This window comes from Puma concolor, chromosome B3, assembly GCF_028749965.1.
Source record: "Puma concolor isolate L17-30 chromosome B3, mPumCon1.1.hap2, whole genome shotgun sequence".
Taxonomy (NCBI): Eukaryota; Metazoa; Chordata; class Mammalia; order Carnivora; family Felidae; genus Puma; species Puma concolor.
The window spans coordinates 136,238,998-136,266,911 of NC_141672.1; the positions used below are offsets into that span (position 1 = coordinate 136,238,998).

Below are 27,914 nucleotides of genomic sequence, written 5' to 3' on the forward strand. Positions count from 1 at the left end.
TTTTGTATTTATATTCATAAGGGATTTTGGTCAGTCATTTTCTATCCTTGTATCACCTTGCTGGATATTGGAGGATTATATTGGCTTCATAAAATATGTAGAAAAGTGTTATTTTTTTATTTTTTTTATTTTTTATTTTTTTTTTTACTATTTTCTGGGAGAGTTTGCATGACATTATTCTTTCCATAAGTATTTAAAGGAATTTCATAACACTGTTTTTGTTGTTAATTACATGATTTATTACATCTAAAGCATATAGGAAGTACCTGGCAATGAATAAATGGTATAAAATGCTAACTATCCATTCTCCCCGTGTAAATCACCACATTAAAATGCCGGAAGAGCAGGCTTTATACAAAGAGACCTCCATAAAGAAGCAATGTGCTTTATGCCATTCTTTAAGTGGAACCTGTCAACATTGATCCAATTATCCACTGGTACTCGTAACATTTTCAGAGGACACTCTATTTTGATTTCCTAACCATTTTACTACTATAAAAGTTAGACTAATACTACACAAAAGAGAGGTGGGTTTTGACAAGGGTGGTTTTAAATGATACAGATCATCCCATCTTGTACTAATGAAGAGTGTTTTGTTGTCAATAGGTATACACTGAGTTCATGACATCTAATTTTTTTTTCCTTAACAATTCCATGCCCCTTCTTTCATTGTGAGTCGCTGTGCTCTCTCCCTGCTCTCCTTCTAGTGGAATTTTTCAAGGGTTACCGCCAGGCTGCCTCCATTTTCCTAGGGCTACTAATTTCTCAGCCCAAATCTGGTTTCCTTTTTTTACCATTCAACTGAAATGACTCATCACCACGGTCTCCACAAGTTGCCATGCTGTTAACTAAAGGTCATTCTTCTGTCCTCAACTGACGTGATCTCAGTGGTAGTTAGCACTATAGACTAAAAAACACCTGTTTTCTTGGAATACACTCCACCAGTTGAATTCTATGACAGTGTATGCTTACTGTTTTTTCTCTTGTTTAATATTTCTATTTAGTCTAGGTGGACTCACCTTTATAGGACTTTTTTGAGTATTGGGTCAATTTCTCAAAGCGTGGGACTTCAATCATTTCTATGAATGTTGTCCCTTAAGCATATATATTGGCACCTCTTTGAGATCCCCTTTTGAAGCCTCATCAGCTACCTCAAATTCAACATCTTCTAAAACCAGGTTCATGCTGTTCCTTTCATGGCTGCTCCTATAATTCTCTCTTAGCACATACCACCTTCCCAGACCCAACAATGACCAGACTGAGTGCCATCTTTGTTCTACTATTTCCCTCACCCCATAGTCAAGCAACTGATAAGCTCTGCTCATTTTTTCTCCTACCCATCTCACAATTTCAGAATTTCACTTGTATTTTTTCCCATTGATACTATTTGAAGGCCCATCAATTTATCAAGACTTCAAGTTGGCTCTTCCGTGAACATTCATAATTGCTAGTCTATCCACTGCAGTCAGAATATTCTTTTTCAAACTTGAATCTACAAACATCATGCCCCTTTTGAAAGGTATCTGTTTCACGTCTGCTTTTACCAAGGGAATGTAGTCTGTTTTGTTCAGGTAGGTCATCAGTATTCAGTATATGTTCACCAAGTGATAAATGACAAGAAAAAGAATCAGAAAGTTTTAGAGATTTTTTGTTTTTGTTTTGTTTTTTTTTACCATGCACAAATATATTTTCCTGTGATATATAGGTAACAATGACTTCACCAATATAAGACATCATTTAAATGTTTATAGTGGGCATGCCAGAGCTTTAAATAGTATCACACAATATAAGCTATGCACTAAATGCAAGAAATTACTTCCTCTGATCGACCATGCTAATCTACCCAGATCAGCCCTCTGTATACATGAAAAGGGCAGAGAAGAAAAGTCGACTATGACTCAATCAATTAATCATGTATTTCCTGAGTGTCTATTAGGTGCCAGACAGGGTGCTCCATCAGTAGAGGACAGCTGGGGTCAAAAGCCTCTGGTAACTACGAGCTATAGCAGAATACGGCAAATGCCAGAAAGATATAGAAGATGTGAGGGAACAAGAGAGAAGGGTGGAATGTAATTCAGACAAGGATGTTAGAGAAAGTCTATTTGGGGCAGGAAACTTTTGAAACTTTTAAAGAAGGGTAGAATTCAGGCACCTGGGTGTCTCAGTTGGTGACTCTTGATAACGATTCAGGTCACAATCTCACAGTTGTGACATCAGGCCTTGTGTCGGGCTCCTCACTCAGCATAGAGCCTGCTTGGGATTCTCTACCCGCCCCACACCCCCCCTTCTTCCCCGCTCATGCTCTCTCTCTTTCAAAATAAACAAGCATTTATTTATTTATTTTTATTGTTTATTTATTTTTGAGACAGAGAGAGACAGAGCATGAATGGGGGAGGGTCAGAGAGAGGGAGACACAGAATCCGAAACAGGCTCCAGGCTCTGAGCTGTCAGCACAAAGCCCGACGCGGGGCTCGAGCTCACGGACCATGAGATCATGACCTGAGCCGAAGTCGGCCGCTTAACCGACTGAGCCACCCAGGCGCCCCAACAAGCATTTAAAAAAACATAAAGGAAGGTAGAATTTCAGAAACCTGAAAGTATTCCTGGTGAAAAGAACAGTCGGAATGAGGTTTAATCTGGCATAATGTAATCGCCGTGACTCGTGAGAGGTTATGGAGGCCTTGGCTTAGGGGGTGGTGATCAGAAATGGACAAGATAACAGGACAGTCAACACTGGATCTACAAATTTGTGGGTTGGGAAGTGTGGGAAATAACATAAGTAACAACAAATGGGATGCCCAGAGTCTCCCAGCCCAGAAGATGCCAGTGCCAGTAAGGGAAATAAGGAAACGAGAGGGAGACTATGACATCAGGAGTCCTGAACACATCAAGGGAGCAATAATGGAGTTTCTGACCCACCGAGGGATAGACGCCTTTAAGACACCCAGGCAGGGCTGGAAACAGGAGCGTGAGGTCTGAGAAGAGAACCAGGAGAGCTTGGCTAAACTTCAACATTCCTACTAAATTATCTTTAATGATGGTACTGTGAATCCACAATCCATAAATTTTATATAAAGCATTCTGGAATCTTTCATCCGAGTTTGATTACTTGTACAAGTCTTCACATTCCCCTTACAACTAACATTTTTAACCTTCAAAGCCTCCTTAATCAATTAACACTTGTTTTCCATTGACAGTTTATTAAAGGTTGATTCGGTCCCGAATCCCAGCTGCTGTCTGCATCCTAAACTTAACGCTCCGAATTCCTGTTGGGTGACAGAGGGAGGAAGAGTCGCTAATGATGGCTCCTTGTTGGACAAATTATTTCATTTTGAAATTGCATAGCCGAAGAACAACAATAAAGTATCAGTGCTACTTTTAAAAATAAATAAGGGGTTATTTTGCTTGCTGAAAGTTTTCATTCGAATGACTGATCAGATCTCACGTGTCTGTCTAAAAATGTCTGACTTAGGTCGTTACAAAATGACAGACTATGATAAACTACATGATAGTCGGGAGTGAGACAATGAGGCATTGTTTACACAGAAGATTGAGTAACTGGTTTCACAAAAGAGGTTCTTGGATATCTATTGTATGTACAACTAAGAGATTTACTGGAGCTTTTATAATTTCTGCAAGGCTCTTTTCCAACCAGCTTCATTAACTTGAAGCAAATCAAATCATGCAGAAATCTGGCTCAGCCAGAAAGAAACCCAGGAAGATATAATATGAAGACAAACAGACACGGGATGATAAGGTTTAGAATCTTTGGCATTTTTCATAAACATTTTGTTTGAAGATTATTAAATTACAACCCAGAGAGGAAAAAAAAATAGCAAAACTCACTATTAAATCTGTTTTTTTTACCTCAACTTTTCTTTACAATACATATATATATATATATATATATATATATATATAAAACTGCATAAAGTATGTGTCAACTAAATACGGTCTTTACAACTTAAATATCATTTGAACATAAAGATATTGGCATACATTTTATATATGCACAAAATCGGGGTTTTTACCTGGGGGGTACTATGAAATGGGGGCTGTAGGCATCAGATACTATGCACGATTTGGGGATGATGCTTTTCTAGGAACGCGGTTCTGAGATATAGATGTATTACATGCAGATTATTTTGCTCAGGAACGAAAGATCATTTTGGACTGCTGCCTTATTTTTACTTTCTGCCCCCAAATGCGGGCGAATGAAGGGATTACGACAATCAGGTGAGCGGTCCACCTTCATTCGTTAGTCCCTTGCTCCCCAGCCTTTACCTTTCTTTCTAAATACTTTCAGAATTCATTCATTCATCCCCCACGTCCTGAAGCTATAATATTGACATTTTATTTTGGAAATAAAGCGAAGTCAAGTCAGAAGAAATGGCGTTTTTAAGGCAACCAAATACTCTCCCTGAAACCTTCGCTTTTTGGACAAGTGGTCCCTTTCGACTTTCCGGGGCCTTCCATCGCCAGCAATGGACGGTGAAAGAGGCTGGCATCCAGCGCCGAGGTGTTGACCACAATTTTCCATACGGGTCTTCAGTAATCCCGGCTGAAAGACTCCCAAAGACTTGAGCTGATCTGGGTCATTATTTAAAAATCTATGCATGATATATACTATGTGGGGAGACAATGGCTACCAGGGATTTGCTAACTCGGAGAAACCGACTGCCTCACGTGAACAACAATCTGAAAGGGGTGTGCACACGGGAGTGGACATGACCAGATCTTCAGGAGAATCTGGTGGAGGTACCATAACAAGTTCAAAGTCCGTCTTGAATCCAGGTGGACTCCCGGCCGTTTTCAAGGAGGCTGTTGAGACCCCTGACAGCCTTACGTTACTTTCTATGGGAGAAGGGACATCAGTCTTTCACGGTCTCTGGCTTGTTTCCTTGCGAGGGGCCGACCTGCTACGCAACCAGCACACCCGTGTGCGTGGACGTGCGCACACGTGTGCAATCGGTGCCGGTGGAGAAGCGGGGAGAAGAGGGGGAGGGCTCCACACAGCACATGTTTTGGAAAGACACCGTGGGGACCACCGGTGGAACAGAGACATCACGGGTCTCATCGACCCCACAGGGAATCGGGTGCCGGTGGCCAGAGTTGGCGCGTGTCCTAGACGCCACTGCGCTTCTTCCGAAGGGGGCTGTGGCTGCTGCAGGGTCTCAGTTCAGCGTACTGCACCTGTGAAAACAAACAGACGGGACGCCGGCGGTTAGGTAACCCTAGCTCGCCACAGTGCGTGTTAATGGCTCCCCAAGGACAAACCGAGGCAAAGGAAGGAAGGTTCAAAGGTAATGAATCATTTTCTAAACACAGGAACATGAAGGGATTAATTGCAGGAAGGATTTGAGAAGTCATGCATCATTTCTTGAAACCAAAATATTAAAAGCAGATTTTTCTAATGAGATGCCTGGGTTTCTACCTGCTCTCGGCGCGGCCAGATAATTCCAGTTTTGCGCGTGCCCGTTTTCAGCCACAAGTACACTTAGTAATTGCCTCTTGCGAGTGTTTCCCTTAGTACACGATGCAGCGACTTACTAAGAAAGAGTCATTTCAAACTATCTACAATCTTGGAGGAAAAAAAAATGTCTCTGCAAATTATATACATTTATTTGGCCAGAGAGACCGCCCCACCCCCCCAAAAAATGTTGAAATGGATACTGGCCACAAAGTTAAATACATTTCTCTTAAAAATGAATTTCCTTCGCGATGTAATGGCTAAACCATCTGTGATAAACATGAGTGCTCAGGGTGTCCCCAGTGGCAAACTGTCTATTGCGTTATTAGAAAGCACTCTTGGTGACACGTGGGAGGATCTCACTAGCATATTGTAGATCTTCCTCGAACGCTCTTTTGCTGTGTCCCTCTGTAATCACGTCACCTCCCAAATGGATGGCCGCTCTGAGGGGCTGCCGTGTCGACCGTGTAGAGACAATCCTTGCGGTGGGGCGTGCTTGATGGTGATTTCCTTTCTTCAAGGAGGCAGGGACAACCTCATGTTGCGACTGAAGTTGACTGCACATTGCGATCGCATTGCTTTGGTGTGTGGGTTTTGATTGGCTGACGGCAGAATGGCTTTATTTGAAGTATTGTATTACAGACCACATGTGCTCACTGTTTTTTAGCATTTGTGCCAAACTCCCCAAGGACATCGTGTCCCATCACATACGTTGAGCTACAGTTTGCTGAGAGCAGATACATGAAAAAAGCACCCTTTCCTTAGAGTGTTTTGTGAGGGTCCCCCAGGGGAGCAGGGGTGACATACCCTCCAATCTTCAATGCCAAACAAACAGGGCCGGGTTACTGTTTTATGATCATGTAATGCAAATGTTAACGAGTAACTTCATATTAATATTAGCTAATTATATTATAAAATGGAGGTGAAAGAGAAATAGCATCATGGAGTCTGTTTTAATCTCTAGAACTCAGAATGAAGGGGAAAGAAATTCTAGGGCTTTTCACCTCCAAGTCACTGTAATCTGCACAAAGTGACCTGGGAACCAGCGATGCGACCTTGGCCCAGAGACGAAAATCCATACTTGATTGGGATGCTCTCAGATAATAAAGGGCTGTGGCTTTGATCATCGCGTTGGTACGTCCTACCACGGTCTCCCCATCTACCTATTCTGTGATCTCGATGCTGCTTTAGAGAAATCATTGCCCACCCTCCTTCCTCTGGATTTATGGCAGCCTGATCTGCAGGGGCCTAGATCAGCTATTCTATGAGACTTTCTGGTATTGTCGCCTCGTTTAATCTCAACGCATCCACAGAAACCAGATGCCGCTGGACCAAGTACCTGTGAATAATACTTCCGATCGATCTCCAATTATGTCACGCTATCTCTGCCTTTATGTGTGAGAGTGAGTGGGGGCTTTGCCCTCAGCATCCCTCAGTCTTCAGAGGGGAAAAGATAGAAGGGAAGCCTAGGAGGTGATAAGGGCAAGGAAGAATTAAAACAAATAATAATAATCCTCCTGTCCACTACTTCCCCTAAAATGCCTGCCACGCGGCAGAGGGGGAAAATAAGAATCCCCCCAGCTTGGGATCTCCCATTCACTGAGCTCATCTCATCCTCCTGGGGGAGGCAAGCGATCATAAAACGGACGAACACCATCACACTATACCCACACAGTAGGGGTTCCAGATCATTCTTAAGTAGCTCTTTTTCCGGGTAATTTTCCGTAATCGTCTCAGGCTCGGGACAAAGGTTTCCTTGCCACCTCCCTGCAAGCCAGGCCGCTTTAAGGATTTTCTGATTCGTTATCTCAATTACCCAAGCACAGCCCTGCGCTCCTCTGACTCTGGGGCTGGCCAGACTTCAGGGTTGGGGTCCCTGCTGGTGGCGGCCGTTCATTACGTACCTTTTGAACATCAGACGGTACCCTGGAGAGGAAGTCTAACAGCTCATTATTGTCGATGGCATAGGGATTTCGAAGCTTCTTAGTAAATTTATTTATGCCTGAAAAATAGAAACACCAGGAGATCTCTTTGTCTGTCTGCGTATCCATCTGTCTGTCTGTCTCTTTAAAAACTCTCCTGACTGGGGGGGAGGGGCATTCACAAGTCAAAATTAGTGTAAAACAATTACTAGACCTCATGTCATGCACACGTTGCTGTCATGTGAAATCATTCACAAATGCCTGGTCTTGAACGAAGGCAGGGTGGGGTGGGGGTGGGGGTTCTGTCGGACAGGAGCTCTGCCTTCTTGGACTGTGAAAATCCCATTACAATCCCAGCAGCAGGGCGGCAGAAACACACATGAAAACAGAGTAGCTCATCGGCTTTTTTGGACTACGCTGATTAACAGCCTCCTCTGCTAAGAAAACCAATGTCCCAGATGGGAAAAGGCCTTCATTAGCCCAAACAAGTCTCTGCTTGGGGGCTCTGGACCACACGTAGCAGTGGGAGGTGGAGGGGCGGGCGTTGCCTTTTTTGTTGTTAAAAAGAAACTGCAGAAATCTCTCTCCCCTACCCCAACTCATTTGCACCGGTTTCTCTCCTCTCCCGGCAGAACAGAACCTGACATGTTGACTGTAACTTTGATGCTACAGGAAACCGTGAAAAGCTATCACTGGAAATTAGCCTGCTCTGGTTGCTAACTGAATTTACGGACCGCAAGGCGGTGCGTGGGTTTGTCTCGTCCATGGAGTCCCTGCTAATTCAGGACGGGGACCGTAGTAATTAGAGGAGGTTCAACATGGAAGGTGTCTTTGAAGGGTGCACCTTGGGTGCGTGGGCATGTCCGGGGGGACGTTCCGCCTGCGGTTTTCTTTCCAGAGGGGATGTACCTGTCGGCCACCTCTGTTTCCTACTCTGCTCCTCGGAGCTGCTGCTAAGAGCGCATCAGCCACTGTCTTTTCACCAAAGGTCAACTCTTTTCCATGCTGAGTTTTCAAAAGCCCAGAGACCGGGTGGTGGGCTTCAGAAGCCTTGCCACGGAGTGTTTGTTTATTAGCAAAGATCAGTGCTTGTTTATTAGCAAAGATCGGTGTTTGTTTATTACCTGGCCATCCCAATGATGCTGAAAGAATTCTCACCTTCGATGAGCCCTTTTACCCCAAAGCCAGCCCCGACACACAAAAGCTTTGATGTTTTTCTTCATTAGATAGTATTTTGCTTTCCTCTAACGACTGAGCTTCCTGAGTGACATGATAGCTGACACAATGCAACCTCCCGTCTTTTCCTTAGAGGGTCAGATTTACATCTGCTTTGCAAATGGGAGCCAGCCACTGTTCATGAGTAACTGGTGGCTTGGCCGTAGGGCTGGAGAAGGCTTCTTGCGGACGACCCTTTTTCTCTCAAGTCCAAGCTGCACTAGGCCTTTCTTCCCTCTCCCCCCACGGCAAGCTTCGTGTTTCTAGCTGAAATTGCCCCGAGTTCCTTTACACTGAAATACTCTCACTGTGTTATTCTAAAGACACTTAATTGTAGCATGGGCTTTTTTGGCAAGAGAAAACAGACAAGGCGAAATGATGAAGGGAGACAAAGACGTATTGAGAAAAGATATATCTTCTATTGTTAATTATATATAGTGTGCGCATCTGGAGCCTTTACAATGAGCAGCAAGGCAGGGATAATATCGCAGCCGATCAAAACACGGCATTCTTAGTCACTGAGAAGATTATAAACCTGCACAGTAGCTCAAACGCACCAAGGGCAGAAGGAGCCCCATAATGCACTGAGACTGTCTGTTTGAACAACTTAGGATAAAAATTACACGGCGCTCAGATGGCGTGCTGCAAAAGCCCACCTTATTTTGTCAAGCCATCAAATGGCGTCATTACTTACTGCATGAGCCCAAGTGTCAACAGGGGATCAGGTACTCCTGGGTCATCATTAAGGGACGATGAAGCAAGGAACAAGCATTATGGAACAGCCATATCTTGGCCCCAGCTCTGGCATCCCCGTGTGGTAGCTGTGTGGTTTCAGGCAAACCACTTAACCTTTCTGTGCCTCAGACTACTTACGTTAAAATCTGAGCAAAAAAAGATCTGCCCTATTATATATATAGTGTCGTAGGTTGATGGCAGAATTACGTTGCACAACGTAAGCTAGAAGATTCTGCACTCTGAAATTCTGTAACAATGAAGGGGGCTACCATCATCACTCCAGATGTCAACAAGTCCCAAACCAAAGGGCGCGGATAGGAGAAGAATCGTTACACTGTTAGGCATGTGATCGCACACAGCCAAATTTGGAAGCTGTACCTTTTTCGGTAGCATGATAGACACGCCTTTCGATTTTTTCACCTGAATACAGAGAGGCAAAGGGCACCTCTGCTGTGAATGTTAATTTTGTAGCACATGAAAACCGTGGGAATCCAAATACTGAGGGATAACATTTGGCAAAGACACTATCATTTAATGGTCCCGGATCACAAACTGAACAGATCATTAGAGTGTAATGAGATCCCCAGCAAAAATAAATAAATAAATAAATAAATAAATAAAATAAAAAAGTCTCTTGAAGAAAGCTGGAAAAATTGGATGACTGCTTTGCACATATGGCCACAGGTGAATAAGTACCTGAAAGAGAATTATAACACTATTTTTCAGGTACTTTTATGAGTGACTTGGGATGTACCCTGACCTCGATACATCAATAGGAGTGGGTGAGATGGGGCTGAGGGTCCTTGCTTGCACATGTATCCAACGCTAAGTGCTTGCCACCGAAAAGACATTGTGGTATGACAAATGGAGATATAATGTTGAATAAGTCATGGGTCCTTCTTTCCAGAAGCTCAAAATCTAGCTTGGGGAGTTCATCTCCACCTTGGAACAACAGAAGTAACTGAGAGCAGAGCTCCAGTATCTATGATGTAAATAGAATGGAAGGCATATGAAACACCTTTCCAAGGGGACAGAAAACCCGCTTGGGATCTAACCCTAAGAAAGGCCTTGCCTCCTAGAAATACATCAAATAAGTGATCAAACTTCAGTACATCTGGTTTCCTTAAGACAATTTCATCTATCCCTCTCAAACCGCTTCTCACATAATTTTCCAAATCTACACTCCCACACTAGAGAGGTGGGTGGTGGGCTCAAAAGAAATGCCATTCATGTAGACCACAGCTATGAAACTTGCAGGACTCCTCCACTCGTTAAATATCTGTCAAGTACTTGTTAAAGATCTACTACCTTTATGTAGCTCCACCAGGAACTATAGGCTAAAGAGGAAAGAAAAGTGTCCTACCCTTCAAAACCTTACAATGGAGTTGGTGAGTCAAGGAACACTGCTTATAGCCATTATGAAATTAGGCTGCTTTCTGAGGCGTATGTTAAGTAATTCTCGTACTTCATCATGAGTTCTACAAAAACATCATTTGGTGTGTAGATTATGGAAATAGAGAACATACAGCTAAATAGCTTTGTTCCAAAGGGTTAAAAATATTGGACCAAAAAAAGACAAAAACAAAAAAACCAAAACTCAGGATCTTACCACTTTTAGGACTCACTGGAAATGAATAAATAACTCAGAATAATAAATAATCTGATCCTTAATAAAGTGAAAAGGAACACTAGAAATTTAAGACATATGAAGTGATCTTCCACATGAGAAAGTCTCTACCAAACAAAAATAAAAAATAAAAAATAAATTAAAAAAAAAAAAAAGAAAGTCTCTACCAAGGATACAGTCATATAGGAGATGTCTAAAGGAATGTCCTGGGTCCATGTTACCTAATAACTAATTTGTCTTGGAAAAGAAAATAGAATTGTACCGTATATTCCGTGATGGCATGGAAGATTTTATTCAATGAGCCAACAGATCATGTGTTGACTGTCAAAGCTTTTGACTACATCATATATGGTGAACTCATCAGTAAACTATAAGCCCCCATCTAGAATGCAAAACTAAAGGACCAGACGCAAAAGACGAAGCTCACAGGGTTACTGTCAGTTCGGGAGAACATAATAAAGTCCACTCTATTCAATAATTTCACCCATAAGCTAAATTAAAACAACAGCAATATCTTATTAATTAGATGCCAAACTTTGGTGTTGGAGAGTTGCCAAGATCTTGGAGGATGAGATCAGACGTCAAAGCAATTCTGGATAAACAGAAAGAGGGACTGGAATTCAAAAACTGATGATCACAGGAGGAGAGATAGCATAGTCTTCTTTGTGGGGGGCAAGATGCAGAAAAGCAAATCAAGCGTGCACTAGAATGATTAGGAAATCATGAGAAACGGGGTTTGATAAGCTGACCATGCATTCAACTCACACTAGCTTAAAAATGAACAGAATATTGGCCAAATAATCCTCGTGATTTTGAATCATGTTTTGGTTAGGGGCAGACAATAGTTTTAAGATCCGCGTTTTAAAGGCGGCCAGTTGAGTGGATTCGGAAACTCATTCTTAATGGAAAACAATTAAGAAAGAGTGAGACTGTTCGGTCTAAATAGATAACATTTAGTACAGAAGGTATGCTGGGAAATACTTTCACAAAATGTTCCTTCTTGATCAATGGATCTGAAGAGCTCCACGCTCTCTTTTGAAGGGTCCATAGACCCATGTGCTAGCACTGTTGCAAAACACAGAAACAAATAAACAAAAACTAAGTATGCCTAGAAGACTTTCCCCAAGAGTGAAGGTCATCAAGGCTCAAAACCGACCCCTAAAGAGGGAAATGAGAATATCTTTTTCTTTTCTCAGGCTTGGCGATAAAAGAGAGATCCTTCTTCACACGGGATTTTCACTTCCTCGACGAAACAGACAACCAGTGGATTAGGCTCCCTTAAAATCATTCCACCTCTGAAGTTTTATGAGTTATTCTATTTTTTCAAAGGCTTTTCCCAGTTCAGAATGTCTACACTTGGCTTTCCTCGTCGGCAGGACTCTTCTCCTGTGGGTTCTCTTTGAAAAGGTCTACATTTAATGGTTTTAGAAAGGTTGTAGCTTTTTATCTGACATTTGCAGCGTCTCGGCTTTTGCTTAAAGATGAATGCATCTCAATGCAGTCACTTGTGTTTGTAAGTTCTCGGAACATCTTAACATCTGAGGATCCCTGGAAGGGGGTGGCTGTGATTGAGAACTCAGCAGTAGTCATAGGAGCCAAGTAACACTACGACGGGCAGACTCTTACGGAAAAGGGTTGATTGCTTCTCCAACAATTAACCGACTGTAATGCACCCTCCTTCTATCAACCCAGAGCCCACCCAGCAACAGACACAAATATTCACAAAGCTGCTTGTATTTTGTCCAGCTGCTAGCTTGTGTAGTAAATCAAGTCGTGACATTTATTTCGAGTTTGTGAATTTGTTCCTGCTTTTGTAGAGCAGCTCAACTTTATACAGGCACCCCGTTTACCCTGCTAAATAATAGCTTCCTCTTCCATCAGGCACTGGTTAGGGAGTAGCTACCCACCTTCCTCTCTACTGCTTCTGGATTTAAGTATGGGGTTTAGGTTATTTTTCCTCCAGGAGAGAGGAAGTGTCAGAAGCAGCCCGGCAGCGGCCAGATCCACTTTTACATAATGTAAAGGGCGAGATGCAGGTGGTTGCTCACTGTTTGAATAACTGTTTCCTCAAAGTTAACCGGACCACGGCAATATATTATTCAAGAGTATTTATGACTGCGAAAGCCCAAAGGGAAATCACATGCACCATCACATTTTTATTGGATTGCAATTATGCAGGAGGCCTGTACATATCTGTGCTGACTGTTCACGCAATTGGCCTTTTCAGGGAGGTCCTGGAAGTTTTTTGTTCCCCAAACGCCTTCCTTAATCTCATGTTTAATTGCCAACAAGAGCACACTTAAAGTTTATAGTCCCACTTTACAAATGAGTAACTGATTCTTACCTGAAATCGACTGCTAGGAGAAGGACCATGCCCAACTTACCCCAGATTAAAACGATGTACCGGAGTGGAATAAAATACAAAGTGACGGTGGCCACTGCCAGGATCAGGCAGGCCAGGAAGGAAAGGAATGGGACCGTCCAGTTAAACGTGCTGTAGACAAACCACAAAGATGTCATTTTCTCGCATGCTCTGGCACAGCTGTGCTACGTTCATCTTGCCATTGTTTATTTTTTTAAGGTTTTATTTTATTTTTTAAGACACAGAGAGGGACAGAGCACGAGCGGGGGAGGGGCAGAGAGAGAGAGAGAGAGAGAGAGAGAGAGAGAGGGAGCCACAGAATCCGAAGCAGGCTCCAGGCTCTGACCTGTTAGAACAGAGCCCCACGCAGGGCTCAACCCACGAACGGTAAGATCATGACCTGAGCCGAAGTTGGATGCTTAACCAACTGAGTCACCCAGGCGCCCCTAAAAACCACAGATTTGAATCTAAACATATCAGTAACCACATTAAATTTGAAGGGACTAAAAAAAAAAAATTTGAAGGGACTACAAGCTATAATGAAAAGCTAGCGATGGTCAGAAACAAGAAAGATACCTAAAATATAAACAGAAAATAATAGGAAAGGATATATTATGAAGAAACCAATAAGTGGGAGGTGGTGTGGCCATATTAATATAAGATACTAAGGCAAAATTTCATTTATTGTTTAGAGATAAATACATCACTTCCAACTGATTAATGATCTAATTCGCCAGGAAACTATAGCAATTTTAATACGTACAACCCAATTAACATAGCTTTGGAACACAGAAAGCAAAAACTGACCAAGCTACAAGGAGAAATAGACAAATCCACAGTGGAAAGTTTTGACATACATCTCTAAGTAATTGATACAAGAAGCCCAACTGAAAATGAAAATCAGAATATAAAAGATTGAATGTGGGGCGCCTGGGTGACTCAGTCGGTGAAGCTGAAGTGTCCTGACTTCGTCTCAGGTCATGATCTCACACTCTGTGAGTTCGAGCCCTGCGTCGGGCTCTGGGCTGACAGCTCAGAGCTTGGAGCCTGCTTGCTTCAGATTCTGTGTCTCCCTTTCTCTCTGCCCCTCCCTTGCTCATGCTCCGTCTCTCTCTGTCTCAAAAATAAATAAAAACATTAAAATATATATATATTGAATGCAATCAACAAATTTAATCAATGAATATATATCCAGAACAATATCCTAGATAACCTTTTCAAGAACACATGGAAAATTTACAAAAGTAGGCCATTTTCTCAATGAATATTTTCTGACCATAAAGCAATTAAGCTAGAAACCAGGAACAAAAAGATAACCAGGAAATCTTCAAATACTTGGAAATTAAGCAATATGCTTCTTGGCCAAAGAAGAAATAAAAACAGGGAGAAAAAAAAAGTTTTTATTAAATTTGAATGATAATGAAAATATCAACACCAAAATGTCTGGCCTGGAGCTAAAGTTGTGCGTATAGACAATTGTAGAACTTTAAATGCTCTTTAAATGTTAGGAAGATTAGAAAGACGGGAAAAGAGTTAGAAAAAAAATACTGAATTCATCCCAAGGAAAATAAAAGGAAGAAAGGAATAAAAATAAGGGTACTACTAATTAATGAAAAAGAAAGCAGGCTAACAGGTAGGATTAACAAAGGCCAGTGATAGCTCTTTCTAAAGACTAACTTAGGGGCGCCTGGGTGGCGCAGTCGGTTAAGCGTCCGACTTCAGCCAGGTCACGATCTTGCGGTCCGTGAGTTCGAGCCCCGCGTCGGGCTCTGGGCTGATGGCTCAGAGCCTGGAGCCTGTTTCCGATTCTGTGTCTCCCTCTCTCTCTGCCCCTCGCCCGTTCATGCTCTGTCTCTCTCTGTCCCAAAAATAAATAAACGTTGAAAAAAAAAAATTTAAAAAAAAAAAATAAAGACTAACTTAATTGATAAATCCCCACCAAGAAAGAAGGTTAAACGCAATTAATATCAAGCATAAAAAAGTGGACAAAGCTACAGATCCTACTGACATTCAAGATAGGATTTTATCCAATAAGAGGACTTGATTAACAAATTTATTCCAAAAAGTAGAAAATTTAAACAAAATGGGGAAAACCCAGAAAATGACCACTTATAAAAACAGACGTGAGAAGAAACAGAATGGCCAAACACGTCTATTTTACCAAAATCGAATATTCAGTGAAAACCTGTCCTAAAAGAAAACTCCAGGCCCAGATGCTTCCCCAGCAAATTCTAGCAAATCTTAAAGGAAGCAATGACACCAGGCGTATGCAAACTCTTCCAGATGATGATAGAGAGAACGCTTTGTAGGAGTCTAGAATAATCTTCTCTCCATAAGGAATTTTCAAGAACAGAAAATTAGAGATCAAATCTCGTTAGTGATGACAGCTGCAATAATCTTATGCAAAGTAATAGTAAATAAAATACAGCAAAATACAAAAGGAGAGATTATATAGCATGATGAAGTTGGGTTTATTCCATACAGTGGAACACTGGCTTAACATTTGAAAGCCAATCACAATAATAGACCATATTAACAAAAATAAAGGAGAAAAAAAAAAACAAACAAACATCATCTTAGTGAATGCAGAAGAAAAGTTTGATAAAACTCAACTCACATTCACGATAAAAACTCCTAGTAAATTAAGAATAAAAGGAACTTCCCCAATTTGATACAACATCTTTACAAAACCCTATAGCAAACATCATCCTTAGAATGAAATGTTGAAATTTTTCTCTGATATCACATAGGAGAAGAGTGTTCAGCCATGCCAATTCTGTTCTACCATAAAGTAAGAAAACACAGAAAAATGTCGAAGGATTGGAAAATAAGGAATAAACAATTATTCCTAAAAAATATGTTTCTGCAATAGAAAGTTAAGGATAATAATCTTCAGGTAAAAATTAAGATAACTAGGTTTACCAAAATTTAGAAATACAAAGTCAGTGTGGGGGAAATTCATTTCACTTCTATATCCCAGGAACAAATAAGTAAAAATGCAATCTGAAAACAAAAAAGATACCATTTAAAATACCATGAAACAAATCAAGGACTTAGGAATATAGCTCACAAAAATGCGTCACACTTCTATACATACAACTCTAAAATAATACTGGAAGAAATTCAAGATGGCCTGAATAGACAGAAGAGTACATTAGAAAACTTAAAAGTTTATCAAGATGTCAATTATTTCCCAATTAATGCAATCCTTATCAAAATCTCAATAGTTGTCTGTGTGTGTACAAACGAGTCGTGTGTCATGTGTATCAGCACTGGGTGTTAAAAATGAAGATGTGTATCAGACACTGCCACAAACACACTGTCAGATTTGCTCTCCCAACAGCAAAGTCAGTTAACTCTTGCGTCTTCCCCTGAGCAACTCACAATGTTAGTGGAGAGCATTTTAATGTTTTCAAAAAAGAAGGGGACATTCACTGTTTACATTTTTTTTTTTTTAATTTAAGACACAGAGGGGCGCCTGGGTGGCGCAGTCGGTTAAGCGTCCGACTTCAGCCAGGTCACGATCTCGCGCTCCGTGAGTTCGAGCCCCGCGTCAGGCTCTGGGCTGATGGCTCGGAGCCTGGAGCCTGTTTCCGATTCTGTGTCTCCCTCTCTCTCTGCCCCTCCCCCGTTCCTGCTCTGTCTCTCTCTGTCCCAAAAATAATAAACGTTAAAAAAAAAAAATTAAAAAAAAATAAATTTAAGACACAGAAAAAGAAAGTCAAGGCAGTTTTTCAAAAATAATATTCATAACAGTCCATGTTTTTAAGCTAGTAATGCATCTGTCTACTGGTCTGAGCTCTTTTCATGTACTAATTCCTTTAATTCTTACAAAAAAAATGTTATGAAGCAGGAATAATTATTACTCCCATTCTATAAATGAGGACTGAGTCATAAAAGTTAAATAATTGGCCCCAGATCACGTACCTTCCACACAAGTGGCAGAATTGGGATCTGAATTCAGAAAGTCAGCTCAAGAGCCCTCTCACTGCCCTCTACCGTAGGCACTTTAGAACAAGTAAAAAGGTGTATTTTGCTCATTTAATTGATTCAATACTCCTGTTCATACTGAGGGCTTAATTCAAAGACATTATACTGTAATACCTCTAACACTCAAGAACTTACTAGACCTTCCCTTTGTTATCATGGAATATCTTATGCTAGTTTCCAAGAACACCCAAGGTGGATAAACCCTGATAAATCTAAGCTTTCCATCTCAAAATCAAACACTGGGTGAAACATTGTCACAGACTTCTCTAGTTTTCCTGACTTGAGAGCTCCCTAAATTCCTAAGAAAGCAATCCCTGACTCGGGCAGTCATGAGACAAATGAGCCACACCCTTCAGTTAGTGGGGAAAAAAAAAAAATCAGTGACTCTTCTTTGTTCATTCGATCATTCAGGCTTACTAATAATATGTCTTAAGAATATCATTTTCCCAGTTCCAAAGCACTAAACAAAAATGACTGACTACATCTGGTAAGGGGGGGTCCAGCCCCATCCTGTACTTCTTCCCCCAGTTGGGTGTCCCAATAGTTGACCTTTATGCCCATGGAACCATTATTTCTCTCATTTACCAGGCTAGGACAAATGAATTCTTCTGACTTTACTACGCATGGAAACACGATCGACTGGTCATATAATTCTATAGATTACTCTTTTGTAATGTACCCCACACGATGCTTTCATTCACGAGGCATGGTTTTCATCCTCCCTTGTGAACTTTTTCCTCACACCTAGCCTCTGGCCCTCTCCTTGGTCTTTCTGACTTCATTCTTTGTTCCTTTCAGCACATCACTCTCAGAGTAAACACTGGCTGAATCAGACTATCACTCCCCATGCCCTCGCTTTGATTCAAGCTGCCCTTAACCTCCTTCCTCATCTTCACTGCTTAGTATTTCTCGACGCCATTTTCTAACAGAAGTTCTACTTCCTACGGATGTGCCTTCCAAACCTGACTCTGGACCATTTGCAGGGATGGCTTCCCTGTCCTACGTGTTTCTCATCGTCTCCTCTGTGGAGATTTCCCTGCCCGTGCGAAGATACAAGTGTTAAAGCCAACACTCCATCATGACAGGACAAATAAAATACAGCACTCTTCTGACCCATCCAGCCTGCTGTCTGAGATAATCTAGATGCTACATGTTCAGTGACTGTGTTAGCCTGTTACATGCTAACGTTTGAAACAAGTGCAACATTAGGGAAGATAATTAGAGAAAGTAGAGAAGAGTTAGAAAAAGAAAATATGAATGGGGTCTTCACAGTCAGGAATGGGGAAGCCTTGCTCTAAGAGTTTTATGTAAGCTTATTTATTTACTAGTTGCCAGAAGTTGGGTAAAAGTTTTCTTGGTCCTTAAACACTGAATTACAATGGAATATTCCAGCAGAGTTACACATGCCGTCCCACTTGAATGCCCAGTAGGACCTTTAAGGTCACAGTAGTAATGAATGGCCAAATAATTAATAGGAGTAGAGCCTCATGAGCCTTCCTTCCTGTGCTGCAGCTGGGCAGAACAGTACTCTGTTCATGGCTGAAAATACATCTCAGACATGGCCACCACAGCTGTGCTGGGCACAGCTGCCCCTCAGACGCACTGCAGAGATGGGGGCCTGTCTAAATCGCCCTGCCTTCTTCTCTCATCAGATACATTTCCTTGACCATTATCAGCTGCACAACAGCCACATTTGTCTGTTAGAGACCTTTGAGCATGGAGACAATTTTACCAAACGACACGGTCTTCCTTCCTCGGTCTTGCCCCCACTCCACATCCTCTTATCCTCCTTGCTTCCAGAATGTTCCTCACTCAATTTTTTTTTTTCCACCCACTCAAGGCCCTGTACGATCTGCCTCACCTCCATGCACCGCCATCACCATCTGCTGTCACACAGACATACTAAGCCCCCACACACTCCCTGTATCTAGTACAGTCTCGGGCTTTGAACCTTCGCACAAAGTCTCCCACTTACTGACTTCTTGATTCTTCCACTCTTTCCTCAACTGTCTCTTTCCATTATCAGACATGCTGATAAGGTATTGTTTCTTCAGAACTACCCTCTGTCGGTCTTTCTCTCTCCTACATCCCTTTCTGGGCTGGTCAGATCTCTCCTAACAGCCTGCCTTACCGCTACGTCACATCAGTGCAACTGAATTCTAATTGTCTTATTACTATTCTCCCTCACTGGGAAATAGCTCCTTAGAGGAAAATGACATTCTAGGGTAGTAGTGAGGCGGGCGGGTTAACATCTAAGCTTCTTCAAGGCACCTGGGTGGCTCAGTCAGGTGAGCGTCCGACTTCAGCTCAGGTCATGATCTCACGGTTCGTGAGTTCGAGCCCTCGGTCGGGCCCTGTGCTGACAGCTCAGAGCCTGGAGCCCGCTTCGGATTCTATATCTCCCTCTCTTTCTGCCCCTCCCCTGCTCCACCGCCCCCCCACCCAAAGTAAATAAATATCAAAAAAAAATTTTTTTTTTAAATTTAAGCTTCTTCACTTACTAGTTCTGTGACCTTGGGCTACAGAGTTAATCACTCTCTGATTCCATTTCCTCATCTGTAAAATGGGTAGATTAACAATCCTTAATCCATAGGCTTTCTGGAATCCTGTAATCTGATTCCTCTCAGTAACTTCTTAAATAAATTAGTATGTGTGGAGAGTTTACAACAGTGTCTGGCCAGCACATGACGTGAGCTGATGTTGCTATTATCATGGTTTTATGGAATATTTCTCATTCTTAGACCAGGTCAGTGCCTGAAACTTAGAACTGAGAGTTAATAAGTGAATGAAGGGAGAACTACTATGCCCTCCTCATCATTTGACTATTTTCTATTGTCACGTTTCTGTTAAACAACTTTGAGGGTAATTTAAGAAACCTTTTGTCAATTTATATAAAATCAAGAGGAAAAAAGCAGGTAGGCACCGACATATATAAGCAAAAATCTTCCTGCTCTTTAATTTTTCTTCTAAGACATTGATAATGGGAATAGCAACATGTAAATTCAGTAAAACTTACCAAATTTGTTTAAAGATGATTTATAACCTATTTTATAAACAAAACGAACACATCTTACTGTGCCAATAGTAAATGGCCACACAAGACCGACTGAATTGGACAAGGAACTGAGAAAGTTCAGTATCCGTAGAGAGTTCCATATTAACTATTTATATTTCCTGCTGCTAATTATAACTTAGTGATTTCCTTGCATCTTGGTATATAAAACTTTCCCTTGGCTTTTAGCACTAATTTTAATCTCTTCTTTACCCATGAAATTTCTAAAGTATTATCTTCATTGCTTACAGAAACTAGAATGGCCAACAAAATAAGAAAAAAGAATTAATCTTCAGAAAGAACAACACAGTTGACATAATTCTGGATTTAAAAGAGGAAATAAGTTTACAATTTAAAAGCCAAGAAAATTAAAAATTGCTCTGTTCATTGGTCCCAAATGAAGACCAGGTTATACAGAGTTCATAATGCTTAAAACAAAACAAACAAGAATCACAGAAGGAGTCTTTCTCAACTGAGACTCTATTAGATATTTAGTCCTTGTGCCCTAAGGTAGGAAGTGACAGCTACAGGTTGGATATCAGTCAACTCTGGCCTGCCACCTGCGTTTGTAAATAAAGTTTTGTTAGAACACATTTCATACCCATTCATTTAGGTATCAATGATGCCTGATTTCATACTTAGCAGAATTGAGTCGTTACGGTCCACCAAGATGAAAATATTTACTCATTGCCCCTTATAAAGAAAGTCTGTTAGCTATGTACAACCTTTGATACGTTGAGAAAAAAATGACTCGAGGCATTCACTGTGGTCTATGTTTTCGTTGAAAAAGGTAACTTTAGAGCATATTTCCTTCCTTTTTCATTTCTGATTAGGATACTCTTCTTTAAAAAAAAAAATGTTGGGGCGCCTGGGTGGCTCAGTCGGTTAAGTGTCCGACTTCGGCTCAGGTCATGATCTCATGGTCCATGGGTTTGAGCCCCGCGTCGGGCTCTGTGCTGATGGCTCGGAGCCTGGAGCCTGCTTCGGATTCTGTGTCTCCCTCTCTCTCTGACCCTCCCCCATTCATGCTCTGTCTCTCTCTGTCTCAAAAATAAATAAACATTTGGGGCGCCTGGGTGGCGCAGTCAGTTAAGCGTCCGACTTCAGCCAGGTCACGATCTCGCGGTCCGTGAGTTCGAGCCCCGCGTCGGGCTCTGGGCTGATGGCTCAGAACCTGGAGCCTGTTTCCGATTCTGTGTCTCCCTCTCTCTCTGCCCCTCTCCTGTTCATGCTCTGTCTCTCTCTGTCCCAAAAATAAATAAACGTTGAAAAAAAAAATTAAAAAACAAATAAATAAATAAATAAACATTAAAAAAAATTTTTTTTTAAATAAAAAAAAAATCTTTAATTTATCACCCAAACCAAGATATTTTGAGAGGGAGATAATCATGGCAGGGCAATTGGTGTGAATTGGCCATATCGTCACCCCAGTTCTGAGGCACTGCCCAACTGTAAAGCGGACAAGCCCAAAGAACAAACCAACAAACATAAATAGGACTTGCCCCAAACACTGTTACCTTTTGTTTTTTGTTTTTCGCATTTATTGATCCCCCCCCCGCCCTCTTACCCCCACCGTCCTTATGGATGGCAGCTCCATTTCAAACACAGCACGAACGTAGAACTTACTTTTTAATTCTTTCTCCAAAAGAAGCTATTTCCTCCAAGATGTTTTGAACAGTTGAAACAATATCCTGTACCATATAGATTCTTTCAATTAACCCCTTTTTCTCGGATTCCTAGGAAACATAAAGGCAAGACTTAACTTGGTCACGTTTTATTTTTATTGTCCCACAACAGAAATCTCTACGCCGTGTTACAATAACAAGGTACTCATCCACAGAGTGACTCCAAGGGAGGAATCCTATCGTTCACAACTTAAATATTTATTGACTCCAAGGAACTACTGCCCACTCATTCAGATACAACCATTCACAGCGTGCCTCAGTTGCTACCTCAGTATGAGGCCATGTTGTGTGGAAACTCCACAGAACCAAGAGCTTCATTTCTCTGTGGAAGCTGCTGTTTCTGCCAGAGAACTCGCAGCTCCTTCCATTTGGCTGAGCCCGACGTCCTGTCTGGCTTCACAAGCTCACCTGCCAGCTCCCCTTCCCCATGTCCCCTCACAATCCTTCAGAAACATTTTCAGCAGGTGACAACATGGTATATGAGAACTCCAGACGATGATGCGTCTCCTACTCCTGCGGCTTCTTTGTCAAACTCTATTACATTTTTTGTTGTGTTTTAAACCCACTGTAAATCCGATGAACATTTCAGTCATCCTTTGGCAACTGCCTCAGAAACACAATAGGCCGCTGGAGGCAGACAAAGTCACTGCCAGAGACTGCATCCTACACAGGTTATCCCTGTGGAGGCTGCCCAATGATCAACTGGCTTTTCCTTTATAGAATTAGAAGCAAATACAAGTTCATCTTCTCCAGCCTCCCGTTCTTCACGTGAAACAGAATTCAGCCTTCTAAGAATAGTATCCTTACTTTGCTTCTAGAAAATCTCAAGACCTGGGTGCCTCAGGTCAGACTTCAGTTAAGCGTCAAACTTGGGCTCAGGCCACGATCTCGAAGTTTGGGAGTTCGGGCCCCGCATCGGGCTTTGTGCTGACAGCTCAGAGCTTGGAGCCCATTTCAGATTCTGTGTCTCCCTCTTTCTCTGCCCCTCCCCCACTCACGCTCTCTCTTTCTTTCTCTCCATCAAAAATAAATAAACGTTAAAAAAATTTTTTAATAAAAAAAAGAAAATCTCAAATGTGTTTTACCATGTTAGGCAGTTAATGCTTACAAAAAGAATTTGGAAATTGCTCAAATGTTGGAGAAAAGACTAGTCTCTAAACAGTGGGTATTTTTACACAATTTCTTATTTTCTGATATTATAATCTAGCTTCCTGGGAACTCTATCGTGACCGGGATTTACCTCTTGGCTTTTGCCTATCAGGGTCACTGCAGCCACTACATCTAACGCAAAACCTCAGATAAATCTAACAAAGCTTTTCATTTCTCTCTATCTAGAATTCTACTGGAGTTAGAATTCTGCGAAATTATGGAGCAAAACCTTCTAAATTGAAGAGACCATTTTAAGAATAACCTTCTCTGAAGTGAAAGAAAATACTTCGCTCTCCTCTTGTATTCTCTTTTCCATCAAACTGGACACAATTTGGGTGGGAAGAGAGAACCCACCACCCAGTTAGAGATGGCGGGTGAAAGCACCAATGTGGCAGGAATGTCAAAAAGCACTTCCCTTCTTGCACCTGTCCTGGTTTCTGAAGCCACGTGTGGCCAAAACAGACCACACAGAGGGTAGAGGTGAGAATGTACCACTGTCAGCCCCTCTATGGTAAAGGGGGTGGTGCCGGGATGGTTTGAAGAATCTCTTACCATCTGGGCTGACCTCCTTAATCCGAGAATTCTGTATAGAAGAAGAAGGTGGGCTCGTGTCCTCTCGGTACATCAAACTTGCAAGACATTTTTCCTTTTTTCATCCCCTCTTTAAATTCCTTATTTCCCTTACTCTCTAATTCTTCAAGCAGCTTGCATTAAAAATTAGATATGTTGCCAGAGCAACCTAATTTATGCTCAGCAATCCACAACATCTATTAACGGGCACAATGGTGAAAACCCATCTCTGTCTGCTACACAAGTATTCGTGTTTACAAAGAAGGATTTGAAAGCACCAGGGAATCTGACCCAAAGGGCAAAAGTAGCTTCCTCTTTTCAGCAGCATAGGCTTTGGGTCAAAACAATTTCTTGGAAAAGGATTCAAATTTCCATGCAGCTCAACTTCATAAAAGTGTCCTAAGTTCAGTTGACTGTTTTTTGTTTCTCCCCTCCCTCCGAAAAACCTAAATGATGAGATTCTGGTTATGAACAAAGTAGAAGTTAGTAAACCCAAATAACAAATGATTGTCACAACGTCCTTTAACGTTTTCACGAATTCGATGTTTTAGTTTGCCTATTTAATATTCGAAGACAAGGTTAAAGAGTCCCACCATGTCTCAGCTAAAAGGAGAGTAATTTATCAACCAAATCTGTATACTTTTAAAAGTAATCAGAATTATATCATCTTTGAAATACTTATCAACCGTCGACTTGGTTTTATCATATTGATGGACCCACATAACTATTCCATTTTATTCTTATAAATACAGTCCTTCAAATATTTTAAAAAGCGTATTTTGTATATTAAAAGCAATGTGCTTATGTTATCTGAACATTTTTAAATGATACATAAAAAATGATTATTTGTGCTACACATTCATATATGTAACTGGGTTCCTGGTTATATCTATTTATAGTCCCAGGTCAGGGTACTTGTCAAAAGAATGTACTTTTTAATGCCATCTTTTTATATATTTCGTAAAATTGTTCTTAATCATCTTCAGAGTTGCACTTAACAGCCATTAAATTGACACCTTTAATTGACTCTACTGTGGATCATAATTTTAATTACAACAATACTCTCTCTACAGGCGCTGAGGTACCTTGAAATCTCACACCAAAAAATGTGTTACATGGAGAAAATCACTATCAATTTTAATTTTTAAGTATTGAGATCTGCATATATTTCAGCCCAAATATTTTATATCCGTTCGTATGAACATTCTCTGTCAAACATCTTTTCGAGATAAAACTTCAAGTAAATTGTCTCCATGATTCTTCTCAATGTTTAACAAAACGCATACTGAAAAATAAGTGGCTTCCCAATTTCCCTCCATTCTTTAGTAAGATACATATTTATTCTATTAAACATCAAAAGATTTTTTTTTTCCCACAAATTGAGACATCTCAAAGGAAAACTTCAGAATTTAAACACTGAATAGCACAAAGCATTTGACCTCATCGATTACTTTCTGGCAAATATTCCTTGTTCTTGTAAAAAAAATTAAAAAAAAATGGCAGTGTCTTTTTTGCTAGCTTTTTAAAAAATTCACTTCCACTCACTAGCAGCTTTCAGAGATGAAGTGACTTGCCATTCAATCATTGAAGATTTCGATTAAAAATTGCCAACTGATTATGACCCAGATTCAACAAAAACTGTAGAGATTTCTTTTTGCACAAGAGTTCAATAGCTCTGGAAAATGTGTAGGTTGACTAAGAGCTCTTTAAAGGTTCAAGGATTCCTAAAATCAGATTGATGATCAACAGCAAAAACAGAGTGCACATTGCCACACTGAAGTACATTTTTTATATCTGACATATCCTTGTCATGAAAAACTCTGTTGTTGCTACTCAACACCGTATATATAAAAATATTTATAGGGGCGCCTGGGTGGCTCAGTTGGTTAAGCATCTGACTTCGGCTCAGGTCATGATCTCATGGCTTGTGAGTTCGAGCTCCGCCTGGGGATCTGTGCTGATGGCTCGGAACCTGGAGCCTGCTTCAGGTTCTATGTCTCTCTCTCTCTAGCTCTGCCCTTCCCCCGCTAATGCTCTCTCTCTCTCTCTCTCTCTCTCTCAAGAGTAAACATTAAAAAAAATATTGATAAATGTGGACACTACAGCTTCTAATTCAATCGATGGCACATTATCACTTGTCTGTACACAATCATGGAAAATCAGGGCACTGCGGCCGATCCCAAGTACATTTCTGTCTCACAGATTCCCTCATTTTGCAAGAATATCTTATTGGCCATGATGCTGTCCTTCATCAAAGTTTGCATTCATATTGTCGCTACCAAATTCAATAAGCCCCAATGCTCAGTGTTTCAACTAAGTTTACAATGGCATTCCTGATGTCAGAGATTTCGTCATTGGTAAAACTAACTAGCAAAAGCTTTATTTTGGCTCCATATATTGGATAAAAAAATAAAAACAATTTTAGAATGAACTTATTTGATATTCTGAGTCACTCGATGTCATCCAGAAAAGACCACCATTATCTGACGCTGCACAAGGTTTTTTATATGTTGGTGCTACCCGAGTCAACATATGAACAGCCAGCTTGCCATTTTTCATACGTGTTCAATGAAACCTTGGGATGGAAAATCAATAAATGTGGAACAGTCATCTGATCTAAAAGAAAAGTCATACTCCACAGAGAGGTATATAAATACAAGTTTTCAGCTGCGTGAATAAAAGCATGTTTCCAGAAATGGTCTTCTTGAAGTAACTACTGTTGAGGCCTCTTTAGCAGATTTGTAACTTAAGTTCACCTACTTGTAAACTTAAGAGATATGGTCATGGCCCCAGAGGATAGACAAGAAATGTAAACACACATCTATTTAGTTAGCACATCAACAAGTATCTCGACAAAGCAGGGATCATTACTTGAGTATTTCCTAAACGTGTACTCTGAATTTATTATTCACTCATTAAAAGGGCTTTACCCAACAGTTAAAAACAAAAGCTTTAAGTGCAGATTTACTCATTGGAATGAGCGAAACAAAACACTATGATAAATGTGTTCAGACTATTTTTTATTCTCTTATCCATAGAACTGTTTAAATTCTGCATATATTTAACATACACTCACCCTGTAATCTGTCCTCTTTCCCACTCACCACTCTGAACTGGCAGGGTGGAGGCTTTACGCACCTTAACAGATTTGGCGATCGCCATGCCGCGACAGGCTGCTATGCCAGGTGGCCGATTCGAGCAGAAGCATCAGATGCTTCTCCTCCACTGCTTGAGATAAGAAGGGATGGACCCATCTGAGAGCATCTTGTGTTTTCAGTGACCATCCAAAAGCCTTCCCTTAAAGCTAGGTGTTAGTGGGGCAGGCCCTGAAAAGCCCAGGAAAATAGATGGGTTTATGCCTGGTTAGTTGCTGGATTTAACGCGGTGTCTGTGAGCTCTCTGGTCAACACCTGCGCAGATGGGGGGAAACGGTAAATGGAAATTTTCTGGGCAAGGAAAGGACACGTGGCAGAGGAATGATTGCAGTCCAGAACTTCACTCCAGAGCAAGTGTGTCCCCATTACAAGAAGCCCCTTAAGTGTCTGGCAGACGTTTCGCAAGGTAGGCATTCGGCACGCATTTGTTCTCTTTGACATTTGTTTCTATGATGTCTATGGCTGCCTGTTCTCTTTCCTTACTGTAGAATATATAATTTGGAGACACCCTGTTCCGTTACGTATTTCTACCTACTCTTCCTTTCCAGCACGATTTTCTCGATAGTCATGCGAGTGTACGTTAAATAATGCCTTTTGAAAATATTTCAAAAACACTTCTTTCCATTCTTGTATGTAAGAGCTCAGGTACCCAGGGGCTGTCGGTGCCAACCGGTAAAAAGTCAGAAGAAAAAACAAACAAACCATGAGACTTCCCAGCTCGACCCAGACCTGCACCTTATGTAAACTAACAGGCTCTGGTCAGAACGAACTGGGTTTGACTCTGTCTTGTCATCTACTCGGTTTGCCATCACGGCGAACTCCTCACTCCTCCTGAGTCCCGACTTTGCTTTCTGGAAAAAGGGAAAGGCTCATCCGTTCCTGATTGAGTGTTTGAAGAATTAAGTATCATTCACATCATAAAGTATGTAAAGCACGTGGTGCACTCCAGGTACGTCCTAAACCGAAGCCCCTTCCCTTCAAG

At 41.2% G+C, this 27,914-nt stretch overlaps 1 protein-coding gene across 8 annotated transcripts in view; it reads right to left on the reverse strand.

The window, feature by feature from the left end:
• Positions 1-215: 215 nt before the first annotated feature.
• MCTP2 (multiple C2 and transmembrane domain containing 2) overlaps positions 216-27,914 on the reverse strand; it is a 247,840-nt gene continuing 220,141 nt past the window's right edge. For all 8 annotated transcript variants that reach the window (XM_086711463.1, XM_086711462.1, XM_086711460.1 and 5 more), the window contains 4 exons: positions 22,000-22,109; positions 13,354-13,463; positions 7,375-7,472; positions 216-5,193 (listed from right to left, as the gene is read on the reverse strand). In XM_086711463.1, coding sequence (XP_086567589.1) covers positions 5,125-5,193; positions 7,375-7,472; positions 13,354-13,463; positions 22,000-22,109 — 387 coding nt within the window. In that variant the 3' untranslated portion in view covers positions 216-5,124. The remainder of the gene's footprint in view (positions 5,194-7,374; positions 7,473-13,353; positions 13,464-21,999; positions 22,110-27,914) is intronic.